Source organism: Pelobates fuscus, chromosome 7, assembly GCF_036172605.1.
Source record: "Pelobates fuscus isolate aPelFus1 chromosome 7, aPelFus1.pri, whole genome shotgun sequence".
Taxonomy (NCBI): domain Eukaryota; kingdom Metazoa; phylum Chordata; class Amphibia; order Anura; family Pelobatidae; genus Pelobates; species Pelobates fuscus.
Window position 1 is genome coordinate 127,377,660 of NC_086323.1, and position 24,646 is coordinate 127,402,305.

The following is a 24,646-nucleotide window of genomic DNA, read 5'->3' on the forward strand; positions in this document are numbered from 1 at the left end:
GCATAAGGACACCTTGGACAGCCTCAGATAGGGGCGCTGCTGATTGAATTAGAGCGTCAGATTATGCTCTAAGCCAATCAGTGGCTCCTCGTTCACAAAATGGTTTGTGAAACTTTTAGTGAACGGGGAGATTGGTTTAGAGGCTTCCTGATTCCAGTTTAGAGGGAAACCGGCAGTGGATGAAGAAATGCAGGACCAACCATCAGTTTAGCTCTAATATTAGTATTTCTTCAAGGCAAGTTAGATGTAGGGTCCCACTTTAAGAGTAAAATAAAGATATTGTCCTAACCTTTAATCCCATATTGCATACTTTCCCCATGGCAGATGCTTCTCCAGTGGCTGAGATCATCATTGATGATGACCTCAACCAATCAAATGCTTTTCCATTGAGAAGCATTGGGGGGGGTTTAATGCATATGTGCACCAATGGTGGTGCTATCCAACCAACATCTCCTCTGCTACCAATGCTTCTCCATGGGCAGCATTCTGTATTTACATGCTGCGTTGATGGTCGGTCCAGCAAGGCCTGACAAAGACCCTGCATTTCAGTACAAAATGTTGCCAAGTCCACACTAGTGATATCTCCTTTGTTGATATTTGGTGTTGCTCCTGTATTTGTTTAATTTCGTAATGAGATATAGGTAAACAGAAGGTGATGAGCAGACAGAAGTAATGGGTACCACTGTAGAATGAAGGAAATTCACAAAGAAGGGTGAGACACGGGCTATCCAGAAAACATAGGATACGAGGGAAAATGTGTGTATGGTGACTGTGACACATTACCTTTGCGCCAGGGTTCTTTATAGAGACTCCTCTGTACCAACCTAAAAACAATGGAGAGCATGTTAAATAAGTTCAAAGCTTACCATCAAAGACATCCCTCTCTCACACTCTGTAACATATGGAATGCTCATATAAAAACAGTGTTAATACAACTTGATTCTGGTTTAGTAGACTTTTTTGTAATCACAAGGCTAACGGGGTTATTTACTAAAGTGAGGATTTTTGGAAAAGCAAAGTGAATTCAAAGTGAATTTAAAATTTAAGGCAAAACCAAACGAAAATATATATGTCACCTATTTTGTCATCTAACTTCCAGTTAGGCTACATTGAATTCCCAACATTTCTCACTTTAGAAATAACCCCATTAGTGGTAAACTACAATCCAACATTCGTATGCGATAAATAATGTTTACTGAATTTTGTCAGGTATCACTCATTTGTGTTTTCACAGTGATCACAAACCAAAAATGTAACAACCTTCTTCTGCTGGTAACGATAGAATGTAGAATTTCTGGATCAATCTTTTTTTTTTTTTTTTTTTTTTTAACCAGATGTATATACCGTATATACTCGAGTATAAGTCGAGTTTTTCAGCACATTTTTTGTGCTGAAAAACCCCAACTCGACTTATACTCGAGTCAATGTCTGTATTATGGCAACTTACATTGCCATAATACAGACCAGGGGCTGTGGGGGCTGCAGAGAGCGTTTACTTACCTCTCCTGCAGCTCCTGTCAGCTCCCTTCTCCTCCGCACCGGTCCGGTCAGCTCCCCTGTCAAGTCCCAGTGTTAGTCTTGCAAGAGCCGCGGGGTCATAGCGCGGCTCTCGCGAGACTTACAGTGTGAGCTGACAGAGGGAGCTGACCAGACCGGCGCGGAGGAGAAGGGAGCTGACTGGAGCTGCAGGAGAGGTAAGTTACAGCTTCCTGCCAACCCCCCTCCACTGAACTGCCAATGCCACTGGGCCACCAGGGAGTGAGAGCCCCCCTCCCTGCCATGTATCAAGCAGGTAGGGGGGACGAAAAAAAATAAAATATATAAATAATAATAAAATAATATTACAAAATAATAATAATAAAATAAAAAATAATAATAATTAAAAAAATATTAATAAAACAAAAAAAACAATTAATATTAAAATAATAATTAAAAAATAATAAAAATGACCACCCCCCACCAAGGCTCTGCATCACACACACACATTGCATTCATACACACACACTGCACTCATACACACACTGCACTCATAAACACACATTGCACTCATACACACACACACACTGCACTCATATACACACACTGCACTCATACACACACTGCATTCATACTCACACACTGCACTCATACACACACATTGCACTCATACACACACATTGCACTCATACACACACATTGCACTCATACACACACATTGCACTCATACACACACATTGCACTCATACACACACTGCACTCATACACACACTGCACTCATACACACACTGCATTCTCATACACACACTGCACTCATACACACACTGCACTCATACACACACTGCATTCTCATACACACACTGCACTCATACACACACTGCACTCATACACACACTGCACTCATACACACACACTGCATTCATTTTATACACACACTGTAAATAAATATTCAATTAATATAATTTTTTTAGGATCTAATTTTATTTAGAAATTTACCAGTAGCTGCTGCATTTCCCACCCTAGTCTTATACTCGAGTCAATACGTTTTCCCAGTTTTTTTGGGTAAAATTAGGGGCCTCGGCTTATATTCGGGTCGGCTTATACTCGAGTATATACGGTAGTTACTACATGTTATGATGCAATGCACGAAACGTGCTGCCCTGTAGCATGGAGATTTTGTATGAGTTTGCTGTTGGATATAAATTAGTTGATTGCTCATTCCATATCCTTAGGATCCCTCCGCTGACTATTTACCTTCAGGCAGTATACAAACTCTATATACTGTGCAATTCAAGAAGCCTATTAATTTTTTAAAAGGCTTCCAGCCTTAACTGAAACTGCTGCTCAGGTTTAAGTAAGTCATGCCCTGTAAACATATTCAATTATTTTGTTGTTACAGGGCTTACTTTTGCTTTGTTTTAATTTTATTCAATAATAAGTAATTAGTATAGGTTTGGTAACATTGATTGTAAAAGTCATCAGCTCAGGAGCAGTGTTTGTTCTGCAAACACTGACAATTTTTTGGTATTGGTTAATCGTTAAAGGAACACTAGAAACATGCTGTAGTGCAGGGGTAGGCAACCTTCGGCACTCCAGATGTTGTGGACTACATCCCCCATAATGCTCTTACACCCATAATGGTGTCAAAGCATCATGGGAGGTGTAGTCCAAAACATCTGCAGTGCCGAAGGTTGCCTGTGCCTGCTGTAGTGCTTATGGTGTTAGGAGTGCCCTGTCTCCCCTCATTGTATGGATTCAAACCGTATTTTGTATAGGTCCACCATGTGGCACTACCCATCTCTGCTACAATCTGCCAAGACCCGGAAGTTGCAGGAGTCCTATTTGAAGCTCCTGCTGAGAAACATCTGGATCTTAGGAGATGGCAGTGGAAGCTGGGAGCAGTGGCTGGCAGACTCTAGGTAAGAAGATATAATGTTAAAAAACAGTTTAACTCCTAACAATGGGGAGGAGGGGTGAGACAATTCATTGCACCATAACCACTACAGTAAGATGTAGTGGATATGATACTTGGAGTGTTCTTTGACAAAAGTGTTCTCTGTTTTTTTTATGAAGTCCTTTTTGGTGTTAACTTTAATGTTTCCAATGGTTCAGTTAATGTGTGTATAATTTTTATTTTGAAATATTGTGGTAAGCTTTAGCCAGTGGCGTACACACAACCCATGGGGCCCCGGTGCGAAAACTGAACCGGGGCCCCCCCCTCCCCCCGCGTGAGCGCTTACTCTGCGCAGGCTGGGGCATCAACACATGGCGGCGGGCACCTGGTCGCAGGGCTGCGACCCGTGCGACCGCGGTATGTATGCCAGTGCATGCATAAACACATACACTTAAAGGACCACTACACACACCCAGATCACATCAGCTCAATGAAGTGGTCTGCGTGCCAGGTTTTAGTGGTCAGCTCAATGAAGTGGTCAGCTCAATGAAGTGGTCTGCCTGCCAGGTGCCTCTAGTTTTAACCCTGCAGCTGAAAACATAGCAGTTTCAGAGAAACTGCTATGTTTCACTGAGGGTTAATCCAGCCTCTAGTGGCTGTCTCATTGACAGCCGCTAGAGGATTTTCTGCGATTCTCACTGTGAAAATCACAGTGAGAAGACGCTGAACGTCCATAGGAGAGCATTGAGTAATGCTTTCCTATGGACGGTTTGAATGCGCGCGTGGCTCTTGCCACGCATGTGCATTCGCAGCTGAGAGGCGGATGGGGACGGAGAGATCCCCAGCGTTAAGGGAGTCCGGCGCTGGAGAAAGGTAAGTGCTTAAGACACACACACACTCTCATGAACAGACGCACACATTTACTGACAGACACACACTCAGTGACAGACGCACACAAACATACTCAGTAACAGACACACACACTAACACACACACTCTAACACACACACTCTAACACTAACACTCACTAACACTAACACACACACACTAACACACTCACTAACACACACACACTAACACACACACTCACTCTAACACTAACACTCACTAACACTAACACACACACTCACTAACACACACACTCACTAACACACACACTCACTAACACACACACACACACACACACACTCACTAACACACACACACTCACTAACACTAACACACACACTAACACACACACACTCACTAACACTAACACACTCACTAACACTAACACACTCACTAACACTAACACACTCACTAACACTAACACACTCAAAGTTTTTTTTTTTATTTAATCCCCCCAGCCTCCTTACCTGTGGGAGAGCTGGGGGGATTCCCTGGGGTCCAGTGGTGTTGCTGGCCAGGCTGTCACCCGGCTGGCTGGCGGGCGCGCGAGGGAGCACTGTCCCCTGGGTGCTCCCTCTTCAGCTCCCTCGCGCGCCGCGTACTGATGCCGGAGCCGGAAGATGACGTCATCTTCCGGCTCCGGTTTCAGTGCGGTGCGCGAGGGAGCTGAAGAGGGAGCACCCAGGGGACAGTGCTCCCTCGCGCGCCCGCCAGCCAGCCAGCCGGGTGACAGCAGGGCCAGCCTCGGGGGGCCCGGAGGTGGCCGGCTCCTGGGCCCCCCAGCAGAAGAGGCTGGCCCTGTGGGTACATACCTGGGTCGCAGGGCGGCCGGGCCCCCTGGTGGGCCGGGCCCGATCGCAGCCGCGACCCCTGCGACCCTAGTATGTACGCCACTGGCTTTAGCTTAATGAAGCAGTTTTGGTGTATAGATCATGCCTCTGCAGTCTTACTGCTCAAATCACTGCCATTTAGGGGTTAAATCACTTTGTTTATGCAGCCTTAACCACACCTCCCTGCATGTGACTTGCACAGCCTTCCTGCGCACATCCTGTAAAGAGTCGTCTAATATTTACACTTCCTTTATTGCAAAATCTGCTTAATTTTGAATTTATTATCCCTTGCTCTGCTAATAGCTTCCTAGACCCTGCAGGAAATTTTAAAGTTAACATGTGGATGAAAATTTTTGTTTTAATGCAGGCTGTGTGAGGCACATCCAGTGGAGGTGTGGCTAGGGCTGCATAAACAGAAACAAACGTGATTTATGCATTGAGACTTTAGAGGCATGATCTATACACTAAAACTGCTTTGTTAGGCTAAAGTTGTTTTGGTGACTATAGTGTCCCTTTAAGACTGATATAGGTAAAAGTGCTTTTGAAAAATAATGGGATGCATGTATAAGGGAATACGTAATGTAGGAAAATTATAAAATAAATAAAAAAAATACAAACTTCTGGACTGTATAAGGGACAATGAATATTTTCTGTAATCATCTCATACAATAATTGTATTAGAGTATGTTGTGCAGTAAATGTTCTGTAGTAAATTCTGGTAATTGAATATGCTTACAGGGCATGACTTACACACTAGATCAGTAATGACGAACATTTGATACTGCAGCTGTTATGTTCAATATGTCCCACTGTGGTTAGTCATTATGGGAATAATGACTAAACTGGCGAATTGACAATTACCTATATTAGTCCAAAATACCCAAGCAGGTAACATAGCTGGCTTGCCAAATTTTCCCAACTGGGCTATCTAGCCTTAAATCCATGCCATTCCTTTGTCAACTCTCTGCAATTCCCAGTTAAGTGTATAAACCACTTTTTTTCCTGTTCCCTTTCTATTAACAGTGTATTTGGGGGAAATTTGAGTATTTGAGGGAAATACAGTGTATTTGGGGGAAATACAATTAAAGCGGCACTGTCATGCCGAATCCCGTTTTTTTTTATCCCCCCTCCCGCCTCCACTACATCCAATCGACCCCCTAGTCACCCCCAAATGCCCCTAAGCCCCCCATATTACCTATTTTTTATTCTTTATGTTCTGCCCCGATCTATATTCAGGGCGCCGCCATCTTTGTGTGGGTAGGTGAAGTCCCTGTGGGACACGTCGTCTACCCACACTACAGACTGTGAGATTCCCGCACATGCCCAGTGAAACACCTGGACATGCGAACGGGAATTTCACCTATTCATTCATTCATCAGACAGACGAATGAATGAATAGAAAAAATCAAAAGAACAAACTAACACTGAGTATCAGTGTTCGTTTGTTCGTTCAGTTTATTACAAGGAGGGAGCTACCGGCGTGCAGCTCCCTCCTTGTAATATGTAACTATAGAAGCGGCAGGGAGCAGTGCTCCCCACCACTTCCTAAGCCCCCCAGGTCCCCCCCTCACTCTATGGGTGTCAATATGACCCCCATAATAGCATAAGGGAGATTCAAATCTCCCCAATGCCCCTACTCGCTATACCGCGAGTAGGGGCATGTCCACTAAACAGTGAGCAGCCTCACAGTGGGGGCCATCATAGTAATAAGGGGGGGGACCTACTGCCCCCCCCCGGCCCCCACCCCTTGGCGGCGGGTGGGGGCCATAATGGTAATAAGGGGGGGAACCTACTGTCCTCCCCCCCCGGCCCCCACCCCTGGGCGGCGGGTGGGGGCCATCATAGTAATAAGGGGGGGGGGACCTACTGCCCCCCCCGGCCCCCACCCTTGGGCGGTGGGTGGGGGCCATAATGGTAATAAGGGGGGGGACCAACCGGTCCCCACCCCTGGGCGGCGGGTGGGGGCCATAATGGTAATAGGGGGGGGACCTACTGTCCTCCCCCCCTGGCCCCCACCCCTGGGCGGCGGGTGGGGGCCATAAGGGTAATAAGGGGGGGGGGGAACCTACCGTCCTCCCCCCGGCCATAATAGTAATAAGGGGGGGGGGACCTACTGTCCTCCCCCCCACCGGCCCCCAACCCTGGGCGGCGGGTGGGGGCCATAACGATAATGGGGGGGGATCTACTGTCCTCCCCCCGCCCCCACCCCTGGGCGGCGGGTGGGGGCACTAAGTAAATTTCCCGCCCCTCCCCCATCAAGGTGACTAGGGGTCCCCAAGCCCCTAGTCACCCACCCCCCACACAAATAAAAATGCCCCTACCTACCCCCCTCACTCTAAAAAATAGTGAGGGGGGTAATAAAATTGCTAACCTGTAAAGTAAAATTAAACTTACCATTCGACGTCTTCTTTTTTCTAAAATCTTAATTTTTCAGCCCCAAAAAAGGCCAAATAAAAAACCATCATACCCGTCGAACTAAAAATAAAATAAAAAACCCGAGCGCAAAAAAAAAACTGACGAAAAAGAAAAAACCCGAGCGCAAACAAAATAATCCATCTTCACCCATGGAGGGCTCCGCGCAGACTGAGCTCCGCAGGGCGGGGGAAGGCTTATAAAGCCTTGCCCCGCCCTGCAATTAGGCTAAGAACACTCTGATTGGTGGGTTTAAGCCAATCAGAGTGCTCTTTGTCATTTTACAAGCGTGGGAAAGTTCTTTGGAATTTTCCCACGCTTGTAAAATGACCCAGAGCACTGTGATTGGATGGCTTGAAATCCATCCAATCACAGTGCTCTGTGTCATTTTACAAGCGTGGGAAAATTCCAAAGAACCCCCTGAGCGGTGGGTGGAGGGCCGGGGGGGGGACAATCGGTCTCCCTCCCTTATTTTATTTTAGGGCCCCCACCCGTCGTTTAGGGGTGGGGGGCAATATTTTTTTTTATTTTTTATTTTTTTTACAGTACTGCTTACTAGACATGCCCCTACTCACGGTATAGCGAGTAGGGGCATATTATTTACTAATACTAAGTCATTTTTACTTAGTGTTAGTAAATGTGGCTGAAAAACCAATTTAGGTCTTTCAGCCTTTTAGTAGATAGCTCCCTGATACCGTGGGAATTAGGGAGTTATCTACTAAGCGGCTGCAAGATGCAGCCGCGGCAATGAATAGGATCGGAGTTTCATTCATTAGAATGAAATTCCGATACAAACAAAGTACCGAATTGCATCCTAACACCAATGGAGAAACAGTGCTCATTCTGTTAGGATGCAATTCGGCAGTTTTGCCGGCGTTCTGTCTAAGTGACAGGACGTTCGGCAATACTGACAGGAAGCATTGTGGGAACAGGGAGTAAAGCTAGGGATCATGGGAAAATTGCTCTGACCAGTGGAAATGAAGCACACTTTGCTCCTCCGCTGGTCAGAGCTGGTCAAGCGGAGGAATCCTCCATAAGGCAAAGAGTCCCTACTTTGTCTTATGATTTTAAAGAAAACTAAAGAAGACAGGAAGAAAAGAATAACAGATCCCGAGAGAGGGGGAGAAGAGGAAGAGATTGAGGAAAGGTAAGTTCGGCATGACAGTGCCGCTTTAAAGTGGTAAGAAATTTACTCACATTTGATGGAGCAGATGTGGACTGCTCTATCCCTCGGGCTTGGGTGGTACAATCCCCACCACGGATATGTCAGTTCAAACAGAATAGCAATCTGCTCCATCAAATGTGAGTTAATTTCTTATCACTTTAATTACCACTTTAATTGTATTCTGTGCCTTACGGTACACACTAGTTTGTGTTTTCTTTTTCTCCTATATTTCTGGAGGGAAAAGACCATCATCTTTACTTATAAGTGGGCATTACACTATAATATCCTAAGCCCATATCCGCAGAGCTGCTTATGTTTCCACCATGTGAGTGACTGCAACCACCAAGAACCACACTATATCCATAGGTGGGGATTGTTCCGCCCAGACGTTCAAGTTGAAGCTACAATTTTAGCTCCAGGAAATTGTGAGTGTATTTCTTTTGCTTTATTCGATTTATTTGGGCAGTGACATACTACACTATATAATTTCCATTTTTTTTCTTTTTCTCCCTACTTTTATATATATATTTTTAAGGACACTTTAGGTGCTGCACCACTCCTTGTACCTGCATCGTTTGTGGACGGGACGAGAGACCCCGGCTCCGGTGATTTAGCTACCGTTTGGACTGTTCCAGTTATTGCTTAGCTCTGAATACCCTTTAGTTTTTTCGACTGTTTATATACTGAGTTTGTACACTATTTATATACTGTTTTATATAGAGTTTATACACTGTTTATATTCTGTTTTATATAGAGTTTGTACACTTTTTATATACTGTTTTACATAGAGTTTATACTCTGTTTTATATAGAGTTTGTACACTTTTTATATACTGTTTTATATAGAGTTTATACACTGTTTATATACTGTTTTATATAGAGTTTGTATACTGCCTGAAGCTAAATAGTCAGAGGAGGGATCCTAAGGATATGGAATGAGCAATCAACTAATTTATATCCAACAGTAAACCCATACAAAATCTACATGCTACAGGGCAGCACTGTTCGTGCATCGCCCCAAACATGTAGTTACTATATGCATCTGCTAAACAAAAAAAAAGATTGATCCAGAAATTCTAGCTCTTGTATAGCAACAGCAGTTTATATAATTCCAAACTAACTAAATTGCTTTCTGCAAAATAATTTACAGATTCCATTCTAGGTTTGTGCTCAAGTAGATGTATGAATTCAGCACTCTATGAATTCAGTAGATGTATGAATTCAGCACTCTATGAATTCAGTATATGTATGAATTCAGCACTCTATGAATTCAGTAGATGTATGAATTCAGCACTCTATGAATTCAGTAGATGTATGAATTCAGCACTCTATGAATTCAGTAGATGTATGAATTCAGCACTCTATGAATTCAGTAGATGTATGAATTCAGCACTCTATGAATTCAGTAGATGTATGAATTCAGCACTCTATGAATTCAGTAGATGTATGAATTCAGCACTCTATGAATTCAGTAGATGTATGAATTCAGCACTCTATGAATTCAGTAGATGTATGAATTCAGCACTCTATGAATTCAGTAGATGTATGAATTCAGCACTCTATGAATTCAGTAGATGTATGAATTCAGCACTCTATGAATTCAGTAGATGTATGAATTCAGCACTCTATGAATTCAGTAGATGTATGAATTCAGCACTCTATGAATTCAGTAGATGTATGAATTCAGCACTCTATGAATTCAGTAGATGTATGAATTCAGCACTCTATGAATTCAGTAGATGTATGAATTCAGCACTCTATGAATTCAGTAGATGTATGAATTCAGCACTCTATAAATTCAGTAGATATTGGAATTCAGCACTCTATGAATTCACTAGATATATGAATGCAGCACTCTATGAATTCAGTAGATGTATGAATGTAGCACTCTATGAATTCAGTAGATATACTAATGCAGCAGTCTAAACAGGGTTATTTGCCTTCCTGGCCTTAAAATTAAAATTCACTTTGAATTCACTTTGAATTCTCACATTCATAAGTAGCCATGTCTTTGTTAAAAGAATACTAAAGGCAACAAAACAACTTTAGCTTATTTAAGCAGTTTTGGGGTATAGATCATGCTTCTGCAGTCTAACTGCTCAATTATCTGCCATTCAGACGTTAAATCCCTTTGTTTCTGCTTATACCCCTTTCCTGGCTATAATTCAATAGCCTGCATTCAAAAAATGGTTTAGTTTTCAATCAGACATTAACTTGCTGTCAGGGTACCTGAAGTCTCTACCTCTGAGAGAGGTAGAGACTTAGAAGTTTATCCGTCCAGAAGGGCTGTTTCCTCCGTTCCTCGCGGTCCTTCCGGTCATTTACACGCCGGCCGTGAGGGATCCACTTCCCTTTGTAACACGACGCCCAGCAGTCGACGTCATGACGCCAACCCGGACCGACCTGTCACTCAATTGTCTGGAGACTAATCAGGACTCGTCGGAGGCGTGTCTACTCTCCTGAGCCAGGGTATTTAACGGTGCTTCTTCCATTTGCTCATTGCCCTGTCGTGGTTCTAGCCTGTCTAGTCACCCAGCGCTCTTGTATTCCAGTTATCCTTTTGGTTCCGACCCGGCTTGTTTGTTTTACTCTGCTTATCTCTGTTACCCTTTGACTCGGCTTGTTCCTCGCTTACCTGTCTTCTCGTTCCCTCGACCTCGGCTTGCCTTTGACCATTCTCTATATTCTCCGTACGTTAGTCCGGCCATTCTAAGGTCCGGTATACGTACCTTTCTACTGTCTGTACTCTGCGTGTTGGATCCCTGTCCCGATCCTGACATTACGACAGGGCCAATGGATCCTGCAAGTACAAACAGTCAGCTTGGTCCTTCCGATCCTAGGTTTGAAGCCATGGAACACAGAATGGATCAGATGGCCCTAGCACTACAGGCGTTATTATCTCGTGCTAATAACCCACCAGAGGAGACGCGTACTACTTCTATTTCCCCTGTGAGCTCAGGCCTAGAGGTAGCCACTGTAGGTGCCTCTTCCCGCATTACCCCACCAGTACGTTATGGTGGTTCACCTGAGAAGTGTCGTGGTTTTTTAAACCAGATCAGTATCCACTTTGAATTACAACCTCGCTCCTATCCTACAGATAGGGCGAAGGTTGGATTTATTATCACCTTACTCATTGAGAGAGCTCTGAGATGGGCCAACCCATTATGGGAGAATGATAACCCGTTAGTATATAATTATAATGCCTTTGTAGCTGCCTTTAGAAGAACGTTTGACCCTCCTGGTAGAAAGGTCAATGCAGCTAGATTACTTTTGCGCCTGAGACAAGAGAACCGAACACTTGTGGATTATGCACTAGAGTTCAGGTCTTTGGCGGCAGAAGTTAAGTGGAATGAGCAGGCTTATATAGATGTATTTTTGAACGGGCTATCAGATGTAATCCTTGACGAGGTTGCTACTAGAGAGCTTCCTGAAAATTAGGAGGATTTAATTTCGTTCATATCTCGTATTGATGAGCGTTTAAGAGAGAGACAGAACACTCGAGAGAGGAACTTTAGACCTTCCTTTAAATTAGCTCCCGCATTTCAAAGTCCTGATTCCACTACCTCACTGTTTCCTGAACCTATGCAGATAGGCAATACTCGCCTCTCAGAAGAGGAAAGACAGTACAGGAGAAGGGAGGGATTGTGTATGTATTGTGGAGTCAGAGGTCACTTACGCCTGAATTGTCCTAATCGCTCGGGAAACGCCCGCACCTAAGTTTCTCTAGAGGACAGGCCTTGGGTGTTTCTATTTTGTCCTCTACTCATAACTATAAAGATCACAGGCTTCTGCTACCAGTTTCTTTAACTTGGGAGAAGGGAGTACTAAAGACCATGGCTTTGATAGATTCCGGAGCTGCTGAGAATTTTATCGACCAGGCCTTTGCTACTAAACACACTATCCCATCCCAGTTAAGGGATACACCCTTGGCCGTTGAGGCCATAGATGGTAGACCTTTACTTGAGCCTGTTATCTTTCGTGAAACCATACCCGTTAACTTAACTGTTGGTATCTTACACGAGGAAAACTTATAGCTTATGCTTATTTCGTCCCCTTCTGTTCCCATAGTCCTGGGTTACCCATGGTTAAAGAGACATAACCCTATTATTGATTGGGAGTTAGGGGAGATACTCTCATGGGGCCAGGGTTGCCAGGAGAGGTGTTTACGGAGGGTTTCTCCATTGGGTATAATTAACACACCAGGTAGTTCTACCCAGTCTACAGATTTACAGATACCGCCTCGGTACCTGGATTTAAAAGCAGTATTCGACAAAAAGAATGCTGATACTCTACCTCCACACAGGACTTTTGACTGTAAAATTAATCTGCTACCTGGTACCATGCCTCCGAGGGGTAATGTATATCCTCTATCCACCAAAGAGAATTCAGTTCTAGAGGAATATATTCGGGAGAATCTAGACAAAGGATTCATTAGGAGATCTTCTTCTCCTGCCGGGGCTGGTTTTTTTTTTGTTAAAAAGAAGGATGGTTCCCTAAGACCTTGCATTGATTACCGAGGTTTGAATAAAATAACCATCAGAAACGCCTATCCGATCCCCTTGATTACCGAGCTGTTTGATCGCCTAAAGGGCTCTAAAATTTTCACCAAGTTGGATCTCAGAGGGGCATATAACTTGGTGAGAATCCAGCAAGGACACGAGTGGATGACAGCGTTCAATACCCGTTATGGGCATTATGAATACACGGTCATGCCTTTTGGTCTTTGTAACGCACCGGCAGTATTTCAGGATTTGATTAATGAAGTTCTCAGGGACTTTCAACATGATTGTGTTATTGTGTACCTGGACGACATACTTATACACTCTAGAGAGATTGAGACCCACCACAGACAAGTCAGAAAGGTATTACACAAACTTCTTCAACATGGGTTATACTGCAAATTGGAGAAATGTAGTTTTGACCAGTCTCAGATAGACTTTCTTGGTTACGTGATTTCTGGGGAAGGCTTTAAGATGGATCCCGACAAACTCCAGTCTATTTTAGATTGGCCATTGCCTAAGGGACTCAAGGCTATTCAGAGGTTTATTGGTTTCTCCAATTATTATAGGCGCTTTATTAAGGGATACTCTTCTATTATTGCGCCTATTACCAATATGACCAGACAGGGGGCTGACACTAAGACTTGGTCTACTGAAGCTCTCGTTGCTTTCAAGACTCTCAAAGAACTTTTTGCCTCTGCTCCAATTTTAGTCCACCCTGATACGACACTGCCGTTCCTACTCGAGGTCGATGCCTCTGAGACAGGCGTAGGTGCTGTTCTGTCACAAAGGTTGGGGGTGGACAAACCACTACACCCTTGTGGTTTTTTTTCCAAGAAACTGTCTGGCCCTGAGAGCAGATATGACATCGGTGATAGGGAATTATTAGCGGTCATTATGGCTTTAAAGGAGTGGAGACATTTATTGGAGGGGACCTTACATCCTGTTACCATTTTAACGGATCACAAGAACTTGTCCTATATTGGGGAGGCTAAGCGACTGTCCGCCAGACAAGCTCGTTGGTCCTTATTCCTGACCCACTTCAATTATGTACTTACGTATAGACCTGGTTCTAAGAACTCTAAAGCCGATGCTTTGTCCCGCCAATATGAACCTTCTACTATATCTGAACCTGTGTAGCGGTACTTACCTTATCCGGGGGCCGGACGCGGTCCTCTCTTCAAGCCGCGCGCGGTCCTGCGGCTGCACGAGCCGCGCGCGGCTCGTCCGACTGTTCAGACAGGAAGGCGGGCAGTGACCGCGGGAAGCGGTCACGTGTCCCGCCTGCAGCTAAGAGCGCGCCGCGAATCTCGGGCGCGCTCTTAAAGAGACAGTGGGAGCCTAAATTGCAAAAAGGCTCCCATTGGCTCCTGTCATGCCAATCACCCCATACACTTACCTGTTGGGGGAGTGGAAGTGACAGGAGCCAATCACATTAGTTTGAAGGCTACTTATACTTACCCTTTTCCCTTAGTTCCTTGCCCTATCGTGGTTTCTGCTACAGTTCCCTTTAGTGCTTGTTGTGTTCAGTTGTGTTTCTCCGTATTTGACCTTGGCTTTGTATTCTGACTTCGTTTTCGCTTTATCCTATTCTGTACTGTTTGCCGGCTTGCTGATTCCTGTGTACCAGTCCCCGGCTAGTTTTCGTTTACGCTGTCTCTTTGTGCCCTTGACCACGGATCGTTCCTGACTCTGTCTTATCCTATTACGTCGAGTCCGGCCACTCTAAGGTCCGGTAGACGTATCTCTCCTCTGTACTGTCTTCTGTTAGGCTGGATCCTGCGTGTAGGGGTATATACTCGTTACATTACGATAGGGCCATGGACCCCGCAGATTTAGCTCAACAGATGGCGACCCATGAGGCTAGATTTGTAGAGCAGGATCACCGTATGGATCAAATAGCTCAGGCTCTCCAGACGCTCTTAGCTAGAACCATTCCAGCAACCGCACCTAACCCTCCTGCACCCCTGCTTCCTGAAGTATCGACTATGCCTAACGCTACAGCACATTTAACGCCTCCTCCTAGGTATGGAGGGGATTCTAAGACATGCAGAGGGTTCATTAACCAAATAGAGTTTCATTTTGAAATGTATCCACGTTCATTTCCCACAGAGAGGTCTAAAGTTGGGTTCTTTATGCACCAACTTACCGACAAAGCACTTGAATGGGCAAACCCTATTTGGGAGGCTAATGGACCTATGGTGCATAACTTTCACAGTTTCCTAACAGCTTTTCGCAGAACTTTTGATACTATGAAAAGGTCTAAGAATGCCGCTAGAGCATTAATGAGGGTTAAACAGGGTTCTAGGTCTGTGGCTGATTACGCTATACAGTTTCGTACCCTTGCCTCACAGGTCGATTGGACCAATAATGGGTTAACTACGGCCTTCATGGAAGGTTTATCAGACTCTATATTGGATGAGGTAGCAGCTAAGGAGCTTCCTATTGCCTTAGAGGACCTTATTGACTACCTCATCGATATAGATAATAGGATTCGTGACAGGCTCTATACTAAGAACAGGAATAGACGTTTTGTTACACCTATTCAACCCAGAGTTAATATACCGGAGAGTGTTAAAGTATCTGAAGAGGAACCTATGCAATTAGGGGTTGCCAAACTCTCAGATACTGAGAAATTACATAGGAGAAGGGAGGGACTCTGCCTATATTGTGGTAAGAGAGACCATATGGTAAAGGAGTGTCCTCTGCTCCCGGAAAACTCTCGCACCTAAGACCTTATAGGGGACTGGCCTTCGGTGTGATTTCTAAGTCTCCTACATTGCCTCCTAACCGACTGCTTCTCCCTGTTTCTTTACATATGGGAGAGAGTTGTATAGTTGAAAACATAGACGCCCTGGTTGATTCTGGGGCAGCCGAGAACTTTATAGACTCTGGTTTTGTAAAGAGAAACAATATTCCCATCAGAGAGAAGGAGATACCCTTGGCCGTTGAGGCCATAGATGGTAGACCATTGATATCTCCTGTTGTTACTCACGAGACTGCACCGCTACACATGTACACAGGGGTTCTACACTATGAAACCATTCGGTTCCAGGTCATCACCTCTCCCTCTTCACAGTTGGTGTTAGGGTATCCATGGTTACGTGCCCACAATCCCATTTTTGACTGGGAGACAGGGCAGATAAAATCATGGAGTGAAGCCTGCCATGAGTCATGTACTATTGAAGTCACGCCTGTGAATTCTATTAACGTTCCTACTGTTCCTCCTTTATCTACGACAATACCCTCTCAGTATTTAACTTTAAAGACTGTCTTTGATAAAAGAGAGGCTGACAAATTACCGCCTCACAGACCCTACGATTGTGCTATTGATTTGTTGCCTGGTACTATACCTCCTAAGGGCAGGGTGTACCCCCTATCGGTTCAAGAAAACCGTGTCATGGAGGAGTACATTAAAGAGTCATTAGACAAGGGATTTATTAGAAGATCCTCCTCTCCGGCTGGAGCGGGGTTCTTCTTTGTATCAAAGAAAGAAGGTGATTTAAGACCTTGCATTGATTATAGAGGTCTTAACAAGATCACCATCAAAAATGCTTACCCTATACCTCTAATAACAGAATTGTTTGACAGGCTCAAACATGCTACGGTATTCACCAAATTAGATCTTAGAGGAGCATACAATTTGATACGTATTAAAAAGGACCACGAATGGAAGACAGCCTTTAACACTCGGTCAGGTCATTATGAGTATACCGTCATGCCATTTGGGCTTTGCAATGCCCCAGCAGTGTTCCAAGAATTTATTAATGATGTCTTAAGGGACTTTATTCACTCATTTGTTATTGTGTACTTGGATGACATTTTAATATATTCTACTGACATTCACGCTCATCACAGACATGTTACAACAGTTCTGAAGACCCTTCTTGCTAATGGTCTTTATTGCAAATTAGAAAAATGTCTATTCGACCAGTCCGAGGTCCAGTTTTTAGGGTATTTGATTTCCGCCGAGGGTTTTCGGATGGATCCCCAGAAGCTCGCTGCAGTCATAGAATGGCCTCTGCCGCAAGGTCTGAAAGCCATCCAGCGTTTTCTGGGTTTCTCTAATTATTATAGACGTTTTATCAAAGGTTTTTCGTCTATAGTAGCGCCTATTACTCGTATGACTAAAAAGGATGGCAATACACGTGTCTGGTCTACTGAGGCACTTCAGGCTTTTGACTTTCTTAAAACTACGTTCGCCTCTGCCCCTATTTTACAGCATCCTGTCCCCTCATTGCCATATATACTTGAGGTTGATGCTTCCGATATAGGGGTAGGTGCTGTCTTATCCCAAAGAGAGTCTCCTGACAAGCCATTGCATCCTTGTGGCTTCTTTTCTAAACAAATGTCCAAGGCAGAGAGGAATTATGATGTGGGTAATCGCGAACTCCTTGCTATCATTTTAGCACTCAAAGAATGGAGGCATTTGTTAGAAGGCACTAAGGATCCTATTCTCATATTTACAGATCACAAGAACCTATCCTACCTTAGCGAAGCTAAAAGATTGTCTTCAAGGCAGGCTAGGTGGTCACTGTTCTTGTCTCATTTTAATTATATAATCACCTATAGGCCAGGTGACCGGAACACCAAAGCGGACGCTCTGTTCAGACAATTCGAGACTATTGACAAACAGGAGATTGATGTCACTCCTGTCATTCCCCCAGACAGGATAATAGCAACTACTATATTGTCTATTTCCTCGTCCCTCTTGCAGGCCATACAAGCGAAACAAGGCATGGCACCCAGCGAGAGGCCTAATGATAAATTGTTCGTTGACATTCCCGAGAGACGGGATATTCTGTCACTTTATCACGATACTAAGACTGCTGGACATCCTGGTATTTCCAAAACAGTGTCAGCCGTTTCTCGGTATTTCTGGTGGGATACCTTACGTAAGGATGTTACTGACTATATAAGTGCTTGTACTACTTGTGCATGTATGAAAACCTCTCGTAGAGTTCCTTGTGGGCTGTTGCATCCGTTGCCCGTTCCCGAGAGACCTTGGTCTAATCTATCAATGGATTTTATTGTTGAATTACCCCCTTCGAATGGTAACACGGTCATCCTAATGATAGTAGATCGGTTTTCCAAAATGGCTCACTTTGTGTCTCTTCGCAAGTTGCCCACTTCCAAGGAATTGGCTCTTATCTTCGCTAGAGAAGTGTTTCGATTACATGGTATTCCCTTATCTATTGTATCCGATAGGGGTAGCCAATTTATTTCCAGGTTCTGGAAAGCCTTTTGTTCGGAGATGGGTATTTCCCTCTCATTTTCTTCCGCTTACCATCCCCAGTCTAATGGAGCTGCTGAACGTGCCAACCAGTCTCTTGAGCAGTACCTCCGTTGTTTTGTGTCTCACCATCAGGACAATTGGTCTGACCTGCTTCCTTGGGCTGAATTTGCTCGGAATAATGCCACTCATGATTCTTCCGGCAAAAGCCCTTTTTACGTTGTCTATGGCCAGCATCCCGTTGTTCTTCCGGCTGCATTCTCCTCTCAGGGCATGCCAGTTCTGGATGAGCATTTGGCTGGTTTGCGTAGTACTTGGGAGCAGGTTCAGCGTTCTTTGGTGGACTCTGCTGCCCGCCAGAAGGCTCAGGCTGACAAGCATCGCAGAGCGGCTCCTTCCTATGTTGTGGGGGACAGGGTTTTGCTTTCCACACGGAATATTCGCCTCCGGGTGCCTTCTATGAAATTGGCTCCCCGCTTCATTGGTCCTTATCGCATTATACATAAGGTTAATCCCGTTTCTTATGCCTTGGGTCTGCCTAAGAATCTGCGTATACCCAATGTATTTCACACCTCTTTGTTGAAGCCTTACGTACGCAACCGCTATACCCGGCATACTCCCCCTCCCCCTCCTGTCTCTGTGGAGGGTCATGAGGAGTTCGAAGTATCTGCTGTTATTGACTCTCGTTTTCTTAGGGGTCGGCTTCAGTACTTGGTACATTGGAAGGGTTATGGGCCTGAGGAGCGCAGTTGGATTTCTGCGGATGCTGTTCATGCTCCCCGCCTTGTACGTTCTTTCCATTCGCGTTTTCCTGCCAGGCCTGGTCCTGCCCGCCCGGAGGGCGTGTCCTCAGGGGGGGGTACTGTAGCGGTACTTACCTTATCCGGGGGCCGGACGCGGTCCTCTCTTCAAGCCGCGCGCGGTCCTGCGGCTGCACGAGCCGCGCGCGGCTCGTCCGACTGTTCAGACAGGAAGGCGGGCAGTGACCGCGGGAAGCGGTCACGTGTCCCGCCTGCAGCTAAGAGCGCGCCGCGAATCTCGGGCGCGCTCTTAAAGAGACAGTGGGAGCCTAAATTGCAAAAAGGCTCCCATTGGCTCCTGTCATGCCAATCACCCCATACACTTACCTGTTGGGGTAGTGGAAGTGACAGGAGCCAATCACATTAGTTTGAAGGCTACTTATACTTACCCTTTTCCCTTAGTTCCTTGCCCTATCGTGGTTTCTGCTACAGTTCCCTTTAGTGCTTGTTGTGTTCAGTTGTGTTTCTCCGTATTTGACCTTGGCTTTGTATTCTGACTTCGTTTTCGCTTTATCCTATTCTGTACTGTTTGCCGGCTTGCTGATTCCTGTGTACCAGTCCCCGGCTAGTTTTCGTTTACGCTGTCTCTTTGTGCCCTTGACCTCGGATCGTTCCTGACTCTGTCTTATCCTATTACGTCGAGTCCGGCCACTCTAAGGTCCGGTAGACGTATCTCTCCTCTGTACTGTCTTCTGTTAGGCTGGATCCTGCGTGTAGGGGTATATACTCGTTACAACCTGTTCTTTCCTCTATAGTTCCGAAATGCAATATTATCGCTAACACGAATCTCAGGATTCACTCTCCGTTACTTGCCGAGATCTTAAAGCTGCAACATCTAGCCCCTAAACAGACTCCCGGGGGTCGACATTTCGTTCCTCCTGCTCTTCAACTGGAACTGTTACAATGTTTCCACAACAGCAAGGTGGCTGGACATCCTGGCATTCGCAAGACGTGCGCTTTGATCTCTAAAGACTTCTGGTGGCCTGCTTTACGTAGGGATATCAAAGATTTCATCGGTGCGTGTGAGGTTTGTACTAAGACCAAGCAACCTCAAACGCTTCCATGTGGATTCCTGCATCCCTTAGAGGTTCCAGAAAAGCCCTGGTCCTGCTTGGCTATGGACTTTATTGTCGATTTACCTATATCTAAAAAACAGACTGTTATCCTCACCGTGGTTGACAGATTCACCAAGATGGCTCACTTCGTTCCCCTGCCTAAACTTCCATCTTCTCCCGAGTTGGCAGAGATATTCGCAAGGGAGATTTTTCGTTTACATGGGATACCCTCCCAAATTGTATCTGACAGAGGTTCCCAATTTGTTTCTCGTTTTTGGAGATCCTTCTGCTCTCAACTGGGTATCAAATTGAATTTCTCTTCCGCCTATCATCCTCAGTCTAACGGAGCTGCTGAACGCACCAACCAAAAGATTGAACAATATTTACGTTGTTTTGTTTCCGAACACCAGGACGATTGGGTCGGTTTGATTCCTTGGGCGGAGTTCGCGCACAACAATCTCGTTTGTGATTCTACTCATTCAAGCCCCTTCTTCATGAATTATGGCTTTCATCCATCCATTCTTCCCTCGGTTTCTCCTTCCCAAGGGGTACCGTCGGTTGATGTTCATGTTGCCAATTTGAGGAAGTTGTGGGATCAGACTCGACAAATTCTTCTGCACAATTCTATGCTGGTTAAGAAACACGCTGATAAACATAGAAGGTCGGCTCCGGTTTTTGTTCCAGGCGATAGAGTATGGTTAAGCACTAGAAACATTCGTTTAAAAGTAATAATAGTAGTAACAAATAGAGTAGATAGAATCACATCTAATTCAAAGTGCAGTCTTGCCTTAGTGGCTCACCTCCGAATATGTCTCTCCAATGGATACCGCTATCCTACTAAATCCAGCGCGAGCTACTGTCTAGTGACTTTATTAAGAGCATAACTACTATGATCTGGGGAAGTTTCCCCTCATAAATATAATTGATTAATGCCATACACATTCGAGCAAGCGTTATCTTATTTATGCATCAAGCATCATATGCAAATTGTACATTTTTGTAAATATGTTAATATGTATATATAGAATTTGTATTCTTCTTCAGTTCTCTTTTCCCTTTTTATTTATTGATGTTTTTCCCTAAACTAAGTCTCTATGATTATATGGACCTTCTGTCCTAATATCTAGCATCCATGTTCCACTCCATCCTAAATCACCAACTTACCGTGGTCAGGATACCCAAACCTACTACAAAAACTAGGGATATCCATTACCCAATATGTGGATAGACATGAGCTAAATACAGGGCATGATCGCTACCTACGCTATGCCCCATAATGTGCACATTAGCTGTTCAGTCTTTTCCCAGCATGGAATGAGTTAATTGAAGCCGTGATCACTGTGTATCCACATGATACACTGTACCCTGGCGGTATGCAGCCGGTCCTTACCTCCTTAGTTTACGGAGGTTCAAGGACGTGCTCGAAGCTTTCCAGCACCGAGCCGGTTAAGACGGCTCCTACGAGCTCAATCAATACCACCATTAGCATAATGATCACCGGATGGCCGGGATCTGTAGTGCGCATGTCAGCAACCTCCTGATTGGACAGAACTAGAGACACTGGGACTTAAACCCCTTTAAAAGGAGACCGAGACGCAGTCTCCAGTTAGCCCCTGACGAAGGTGCATCTCAGCACCGAAACGCGCGTCGGGCTCTTTTGGGCTCATTTTTTCCTCACCGTGTGCTTTCCTCACTAGGTTATCTATCACTATGTGCAGGCAACCAACATTCTAAGTATGGTTCTGCACATAGAGGCACTTTAATCTTTATTTTTCACCTCCACCTTCTCTCCTGTTGGTTACATTTGATATGCCTAATTCGAATAACTTTGTATATATGTATATTAGCTGTTAAATTCGCAGTTTATTCTCTATATTTTGTGGAAGTTTAAAGTATATAGATGTGTATATTTTAAGAGGTACTTAATAGCCCTCTATAGTGGCTAAATATCTCACTCTGGATACTACTTATATATTATCCCCCACTTATCTGTTAGGGGGTATATAAAGATATCCAGCACATATGCATATCTCTTTTACCCTCGCTAAATGGGTACAATTTCTATGCATTTAAAGGTATAACTGTCTGGCTTTAGCTCTGAGAAGCATATGATTATCCTCCACAGCGGCCAAATTGAGAGGGATATATGTATCTATCCCAGCTACCTTCTATATGCTGTTCCCCATTTAGTTGTTAGGGTGAACTTAGGACGGTTGAATCTGCGATTTTCACAAGTTATTCAACACTTTAACCAGCAATAGCTCGGATTAAGTTACATAGGACCGAGTGTGACCAAATGCTAAATACCCACGTCAGTTGCATGACGTTTGACCTACCAAATAGATCCATAAGCCACTAGTCTTGACACTGCATTTAGCTCTTAATAAAGTCACTAGACAGTAGCTCGCGCTGGATTTAGTAGGATAGCGGTATCCATTGGAGAGACATATTCGGAGGTGAGCCACTAAGGCAAGACTGCACTTTGAATTAGATGTGATTCTATCTACTCTATTTGTTACTACTATTATTACTGTTTCAGTTTGTACAGCAATTATTATTTCCAGTAGCATATTCAACTAGTCTGGTTCCTTCCAGCCTGTTGTTTATTTCTTTGGTTCTTTCAATATTTAGGGGTTAAGCCCCAGGACATTGTCTGGAGTGTCCATCAAGGTGAATATTTCCACCAGTGAGATAGTCCCATTTATTTGGGCCTATTCTCATAGGTGGCAATTCCTTCGTTTCATTCGTTTAAAAGTGCCTTCCATGAAGTTCGCTCCTCGTTATATTGGACCTTACAGGGTTCTGACTAGAATTAACCCAGTTGCGTATCGTCTAGCCCTCCCATCTGCCTTACGCATCCCTAACTCCTTTCATGTTTCATTGCTGAAACCGCTAGTCTGCAACAGATTTTCCTCCACGGTATCCTCTCCTCGCTCTGTTCAGGTGGAGGTCAGGAGGAGTATGAGGTCAACTCTATCATCGATTCTCGAATATCCCGGGGGAGAGTACAATATCTGGTCGACTGGAAAGGATATGGTCCTGAGGAGAGGAGTTGGGTACCTCAAGAGGATGTTCATGCTCCTCGCCTCCGCAGGGCGTTTCACTCCCGCTTTCCATCTCGTCCCGGTTCCTTCCGCCCGGTGGGCGTATCTGAGAGGGGGGGTACTGTCAGGGTACCTGAAGTCTCTACCTCTGAGAGAGGTAGAGACTTAGAAGTTTATCCGTCCAGAAGGGCTGTTTCCTCCGTTCCTCGCGGTCCTTCCGGTCATTTACACGCCGGCCGCGAGGGATCCACTTCCCTTTGTAACACGACGCCCAGCAGTCGACGTCATGACGCCGACCTGTCACTCAATTGTCTGGAGACTAATCAGGACTCGTCGGAGGCGTGTCTACTCTCCTGAGCCAGGGTATTTAACAGTGCTTCTTCCATTTGCTCATTGCCCTGTCGTGGTTCTAGCCTGTCTAGTCACCCAGCGCTCTTGTATTCCAGTTATCCTTTTGGTTCCGACCCGGCTTGTTTGTTTTACTCTGCTTATCTCTGTTACCCTTTGACTCGGCTTGTTCCTCGCTTACCTGTCTTCTCGTTCCCTCGACCTCGGCTTGCCTTTGACCATTCTCTATATTCTCCGTACGTTAGTCCGGCCATTCTAAGGTCGGTATACGTACCTTTCTACTGTCTGTACTCTGCGTGTTGGATCCCTGTCCCGATCCTGACACTTGCATTAGAAGTTTTTATATCCTGCTCTGTAAATTTACTTTAATCACACACAGGAGGTGCCTGCAGGGACTAAGAGGCTATTTACAGAGCATGAGATAAGAAATTCTAAATTAGAATGTGCGATGCAGGAACCTAAAACATCCATGTTCCTTTTCAGGAAGTGTTTGACGAGGTTCTGCAAGTTACATGCAGGGAGGTGTGGCTAGGGCTGTATAAGCAAAGTGATTTAACACCTAAATGGCAAATAATTGAGCAGCGAGACTGCAGGGGCATAATCTATACACCAAAACTGCTTCATCAAGTTAAAAGTAGTATTTGTGCCTATAGTGTTTCTTCAAGTCTTTGTCACTTTAGATTCTAAAGCACAGCCAGAAACACTTTGCTAAATGTGACCTTAATTCAAGGTCACATTGCATGTGATGTTGCTTAGTCCCTATCTCATTGCTTACCAGCTTCAGTACAATGTCTGGTAACACATCATATCAGTCAAATCCTGACACAGTGAGCATGGCTCAGAAAGAGCAGGGATATGTTTCTCTGACAGAGGGCCACAAACCTTCTGCTTACACTCTAGACCAGGTCTCAAAATTTCCACTCGTCCAATAGCCATCAGCAAGTTCAAATTCAGCCCTTCATGAGTAGATATTCACACCAGGTAAAAGTGCCACTGACCTTCC

General features: G+C 44.8%; 1 protein-coding gene across 8 annotated transcripts in view; it reads right to left on the reverse strand.

The window, feature by feature from the left end:
* The window catches only part of DOCK3 (dedicator of cytokinesis 3), a 292,905-nt gene that overhangs the window by 197,281 nt on the left and 70,978 nt on the right, over positions 1–24,646 (reverse strand). For 7 of the 8 annotated variants that reach the window (XM_063426612.1, XM_063426611.1, XM_063426609.1 and 4 more), the window contains exon 3: positions 784–824. In XM_063426612.1, coding sequence (XP_063282682.1) covers positions 784–824 — 41 coding nt within the window. Of the gene's footprint in view, positions 1–783; positions 825–24,646 lie in introns of those variants that run through there. The other variant, XM_063426614.1, reaches the window with a different exon arrangement.